The following is a 6,121-nucleotide window of genomic DNA, read 5'->3' on the forward strand; positions in this document are numbered from 1 at the left end:
TATATTTAAAATAAATAAAAATATATTATATTACATTCCATATATAATTTATAATATAGTATATTATATATGGAATATAATATAATAAGCACTATACTAAAGAATACAGAAAGGATACTTATAGAAGGCTCAAAAGCTGCTAATGAAAACTCGTGACTCTTTCCATAACCTCGCCACAGCTTGGCCCTGGTTGGCCAATAAGTCAAAACATTAAACCAATGAAACAACCACCAGCTGGATAAACAATCTCCAAACACATTCCACATATGAGCACAACACAGGAGAAGCAAATGAGATAAGAATTGGTTTCCTTTTTTCTCTGAGGCTTCTAAGCTTCCTAGGAGAAAAATCCTGGCGAAGGGATTTTTCAGAAAATATGACAGTGACAAGGCAGTGGACTCACCATCAAGAATTTATACATACATATACATTTATATATGTATTTATCATGACTTGGCTTTGCCCCTGCTCAAGGTTACTTTTCCTTTTCCTTCCCAATTTCTGAGCTTTCCTTCCCACTAAGGGAAGGTGGAAGGCAGGGCTTGATCCTTTGAAATGTCACAGTGCCATGACAATGAGAAGCTGTGTCCAGCATTTCTCTTTAGAGAATATTTGACAACTCAAGTTCAACATCCCTGGACTCCTCACAGGCAAACACATTAAAACCATCTCCCTGCCCCAAACCTAAGCACATCTCCAGGGAGTAAAAGGGGCATTTTTGGTTGTTTCCACCCTAATAACAACATTCAGTCTCAAGCTGCACCAAGGGAAATATAGGTTGGATATTAGGAAAAAGTTTTTTTACACAAAGGGTGATAAAGTTCTGGAATGGCTGCCCAGGGAGGTGGTGGAGTCACCATCCCTGGATGTGTTTAAAAACAGCCTGGATGTGGCACTGGGTGCCAGGGTTTAGTTGAGGTGTTGGGGCTGGGTTGGACTCGAGGATCTTGGAGGTCTCCTCCAACCCAGTGATTCTGTGAATTCTGTGGATTCTGTGAATTCCCTGGCTTTTCAAGGACTGTGAGGACAGAAAGGGCATTCTTTCAATGCTGTAGGTCAGGATGGAGCAGCAGGTGCTGAGGATCCCTGGAGCCACCTTGAAGGGCATCCAAGCCAAAGCTGCCTCATCCCACCCTCAGAGATACCTGGTAAACTTCTCTGCTTTAGGAGATCAGCCCTGCTCCCAGAAATTTCTCAGGAGATGCAAACAAACCCGGGGTGAAACCAAACCCCTGGGATGAATCCAGAGGGAAGCATGTGGCCAGGCTGGGGCACTCAGAGGGTGTTTCCTTCCCAGGCTCATCCCTGGGATTCCCCATGGCTTCTCCTGTGATTCATGGGTGACAACTGGAGCCCAACACTGCCTAGCTGCCATTCCCTTCAGGACGTACTCCTGGATCCTGAAACATTCCCTGTAACCCAGCCCAGAGCCAAATATTCCCTGTGGGCCATTCCAGCCTCTGGATTTTTGGAAGGCTGAGCCGTTTTGGGATGAGAGGGGAAATGCAGGGCCAGCCAAGCCACCATTCCCAGAAGTACCCACTCCTAAATAGAGCCTGAGCCTCCAAACATGTCTTAATGGAGCCAGTGACATTCATGGCTGATCAATGAAATTCCCACTCTTCATCCTTCAGCAGGGAAGCAGAACAAGGATGTTTTACCTGTGCATCTTCTCCTTCCTTATCCTGCAGTGCTTCTCACCTTTTGCAGCAACAACCATGCCTGAATTATATTTAATATCCCATGGAAACCCTGCTCTGGGAAGGTTTCCAAATCAAAAAGTCCAACCTTTTGCTATTGCTAGAAAATATTGGATTTATCAAACTCTTGCCCATTTTACAGGGATTTGAAGTTTTCCTATAGTATCTATCCTAAAATTATTCAACTTATTTATTGTTTATTCAATAACTTGTTTATTCCATTTCTTGGACCAGCTGGGATAATTTTTTTGGGAGGGGGGGTGAAATGGGGCAGAAATTTGAATATTTCAGTAGATTGATTCAGTTTTGAGCTGATAGATGAAAGGTGGGTTTAAAATAATCTCGGAGCAAGGACACAACCTCTGGGATGCTGGAATGGGAAAGACAAAATTCCTGATGAACTGGGTTGTTTTCTTAATTCAGTGTGTTTGTTAAAAAGTCTTTGAAGAATAACTGGGTTTGGTTATTAAAATGAATTAAACCAGGCAAAAGGAGCAGGAGAGGCCAAGTGGCACTAAATAAAATTGACTTTTACATAAACCAAAACTCAAACAGGACAAAATGCTCTGGCTTGTATCAGGGGCCAAACAAATGAAAATATTTCAAGGAATAAGGAAATAAATAAAGAAGTTCTTCAAATATTGTGTCATTTAAACTTAGGAAATAATGTCCTTTCATGTGCCTAAACTTTATGCTTCCATGATAGCTGATAAATAATATTTGATTTTTTTTAACTGTGCATTTTAGGCCAGATTTAATGCCCATAAAATTTTCAGCAGGGCTGCCTTAATTAGGGAAAGTATTTCAGTACTTGGTAATTTAAATTACCAAGCAATGAAAAACATGAAATTACATTTTGGATTCTGTAAACTTTAATAGTGATTAAATGCGTATTAAGATAAATTATATTTTATCCAAGTGGCAAGAAATAAGTGTGGGGGGGTTTGTTAAAACCATCAATTTTAGCATTATTTAATGGTCAGTTATAACTGACCATTGGTGTTATATAAATAGAAATGGATGTCTTCCAAAGGAACCAAATCCCATCCCACAACTCTGTCAAAATAATAACTGGGATTAGCAGGGAAGTGCTGGAATCTGCAAAACCCACCTGGTTTCATTTCCATCATGTGGTGGCAGCTCTTGAATTTGTAACTCCTGGAATTTTTAATTCCTGAATTTTTAACTCCTGGGAACTGCCAGGAATGCAGGAATTGCACCAGGAGTCGCCCTCAGCATTCCTTTCTGCTGCAGAAATTGTTAAAATTATTATCCAAAAGTTACAAATTAATTTTAAAAAAATTACTTAATCAATTACCAAAAAAAATTTACAAAAATTAAAATTACTGTCCAAACTATCTGCAAAGAAACCTTCCTTGCATCCACACCCTGCTGGAAGCCTGGGTGGATAAAGCCACACGTGGAACAGGAAGTACAAAAGCAGCTGAACATTAAAATAAAGTAAAAAAAGGAATTTCTGGGGTTTTTTTTCCACCATAGTTGTTTAATATTATTAAACACATCTATAAATCCAGTTAATGTAATATCATTAGAAAATCCTGTTGAGCACAGAGCATGGGTTTTGGAGCACAGTTCAGAACTCGAGGATGGGTTCACAAAGCCCAGCCCGTCCCTTGGGGCAGTTTTTCCTCCACATTCCTTCCTGGGAGGAAGAGGAAGAGCACTTCAGCTTCTCTAAACTCTGTCAAACCAGCGAGTTTAGTGCTCAGATCATGGATTTATTTGTGATTTTCTGGTTGCCACCCCCTCAGGCTCTACAGGACGTTCAAGGACAGCAAGTACCTGTACATGCTGATGGAGGCCTGCCTGGGCGGAGAGCTCTGGACAATTCTCAGGGACAGGTGAGCTGGGGCTTGTCCTGCACTGTGAGATGTTCTAAATGTCACAATTCTAGCTGGAAGGGCCTCAAAGCCCATCCAGTGCCACCCTGCCATGGGAAGGGACACCTCCCACTGTCCCAGGCTGCTCCAAATGTCCAGCCTGGCCTTGGGCACTGCCAGGGATCCAGGGGCAGCCCCAGCTGCTCTGGGCACCCTGTGCCAGGGCCTGCCCACCCTGCCAGGGAACAATTCCTAATTCCCAATATCCCATCCAGCCCTGCCCTCTGGCACTGGGAAGCCATTCCCTGTGTCCTGTCCCTCCATCCCTTGTCCCCAGTCCCTCTCCAGCTCTCCTGGAGCCCCTTTAGGCCCTGGCAGGGGCTCTGAGCTCTCCCTGGAGCCTTCTCCTCTCCAGGTGAGCACCCCCAGCTCTCCCAGCCTGGCTCCAGCCCTGGAGCAGCTCCGTGGCCCCCATGTGGATTTGCTCCAGCAGCTCCAGGTCCTTTTGATATCACAGTTTTTAAATCACAGTTTCTCATCTCAGAGCTTTTCCCTGTGTTTGCAGCCCTCCCTCTGTGAGTGTGAATCTCAGCTCTCAGCTCTGCCACACGGACACTGCTAAATAATATCCATAAATATTTCCTGGGATTTATGGCCCAGCCAGGACTGAGAGCAATGAGCAGGGGGAAATTGAGAGCTTTGCAGGGTCTGTTGGCCCAGAAATCCCATATTACACCAGGGCTGCTGATTCAAGTGGGAATCAGAATCCACACCCTGCCAGGAGCACTGGTCCATCAGGATGCAGCAGTGACATGGAAAAAAATGAGTTAGGAAAACATGCATGCCCAAAACCCACAGTCCCTGCCTTGGGAGGGGTCACCTTGGAGTGTTTGGGGTTGCTGGGTGAACGTGGGATGTGCCCACAGAGCAGGAAAAGATGCAGGGAATAATTCTGGAATAACCTCATCACTGGAACAGAATTCCATCAAATTTGGAAAGATTGATCAGAAAGATTGTCTTTTAATTCCCCAGAACTACTTTTTCTCTAGTTCTTCCTTTTCCCAGCAGCATTTTTCTCACTGAAAGGGGAACTGGAGCAAAGTTAGAAGGTGCTGGGTGGGATTTTTCCTGATTTTTTTCTCAGAGCCTGATAATTCCATCTTTAATTCTCTGGGATTTAAACTGAGGTTCTGCTGCCATCTAGCTTAGACACCCTCTGGTCTCAGCCAGCCCCCAGCAGGCCAGGGGGATGTGGTTTTCTTTGGAAAACTTCAGAAACAAGGATCCAAAGGTGCAGTTTGGGATTTGCATTAACTCTCAAGTCCCAGCAGCTGTGATTTTTCTGCCTTTTGTCTCAGTTGGGAACATTAATACAGAATTTATCTGCATGCCTCAAAGCAGTTTTAGCACTCAAAACTGAAAGTTGTAATTACAAAAAAATACCCTCTTGCTTACAGCATAAGGATTTCAAAGTTTTATTTCTAAATTATAGAATAAACCTTAAAATAATTTCAGATATTGGAGGCAAAGAGGCTTCTTCAAAAATAGAAATTTAACTAGATTATAGAAATACAGAGATATAAAAGTGAATATTTATATAGAGAGATATATAAAAGTGAGATATATTTTATATAGAGAGATTTTATATATATATATATAGATATAATTTATATCTAGAGATAGCAAAGATGCTTCTTCAAAAATGGAAATTTAACTAGATTATAGAAATACAGAGATATAAAAGTGAATATTTATATAGAGAGATATATAAAAGTGAGATATATTTTATATAGAGAGATTTTATATATATATATATAGATATAATTTATATCTAGAGATAGCAAAGATGCTTCTTCAAAAATGGAAATTTAACTAGATTATAGAAATATAGAGATGTAAAATTGAATATATAGAGATATAAAAGTGAGATATATTTTATATAGAGAGATATAAAAGTGAGTTTAGCACCAGGAACTTTCCAGGTGTTAAAAAGTGATTTTACTGCATCAATAAAGGTTTAAACAGCAGAATGAATTCCATGGAGAAGGAAACCATTCCCAAGGATTCATCTAATGGCTTTATCCCCTTTTCCCTCCCTCCTTCCTTCCCACAGGGGTTCATTCGAGGATTCCACCACCAGGTTCTACACGGCGTGCGTGGTGGAAGCCTTTGCCTACTTGCATTCCAAAGGGATCATTTATAGGGACCTCAAGCCAGAGAACCTCATCCTGGATCACCGAGGTTATGCCAAGCTGGTGAGTGCCCCAAAAAATCCCCCCAGCTTTGACCAGAAAGGGTGAGGAGCAAAATCCCCCCACAGGGTCCATCAGGGGATGCTGAGAGGAGATCAGGGCAAGGTGGTGTCATCATCATCACTGGGATGTTTTCCTGACTTCCAGCAGGGCTCAGGGCATGGCTGAGCTGAGAAATGCTGACTATGAGGACACAGCCTTAACCTGTACCAAGGGAAATATAGGTTGGATATTTGGAAAAAGTGTTTTACAGAAAGGGTGATAAAGTTCTGGAATGGTCTGTCCAGGGAGATGATGGAGTCACCATCCCTGGATGTGTTTAAAAACA

At 42.1% G+C, this 6,121-nt stretch overlaps 1 protein-coding gene across 1 annotated transcript in view; it reads left to right on the top strand.

Moving 5' to 3' along the window:
- PRKG1 (protein kinase cGMP-dependent 1) overlaps positions 1 to 6,121 on the top strand; it is a 286,803-nt gene that overhangs the window by 264,966 nt on the left and 15,716 nt on the right. The window contains exons 11-12 of the mRNA XM_014310283.2: positions 3,473 to 3,562; positions 5,655 to 5,796. Coding sequence (XP_014165758.1) covers positions 3,473 to 3,562; positions 5,655 to 5,796 — 232 coding nt within the window. The remainder of the gene's footprint in view (positions 1 to 3,472; positions 3,563 to 5,654; positions 5,797 to 6,121) is intronic.

The sequence above is a fragment of the Geospiza fortis genome, unplaced genomic scaffold (genome assembly GCF_000277835.1).
Source record: "Geospiza fortis unplaced genomic scaffold, GeoFor_1.0 scaffold284, whole genome shotgun sequence".
Classification (NCBI taxonomy): Eukaryota; Metazoa; Chordata; class Aves; order Passeriformes; family Thraupidae; genus Geospiza; species Geospiza fortis.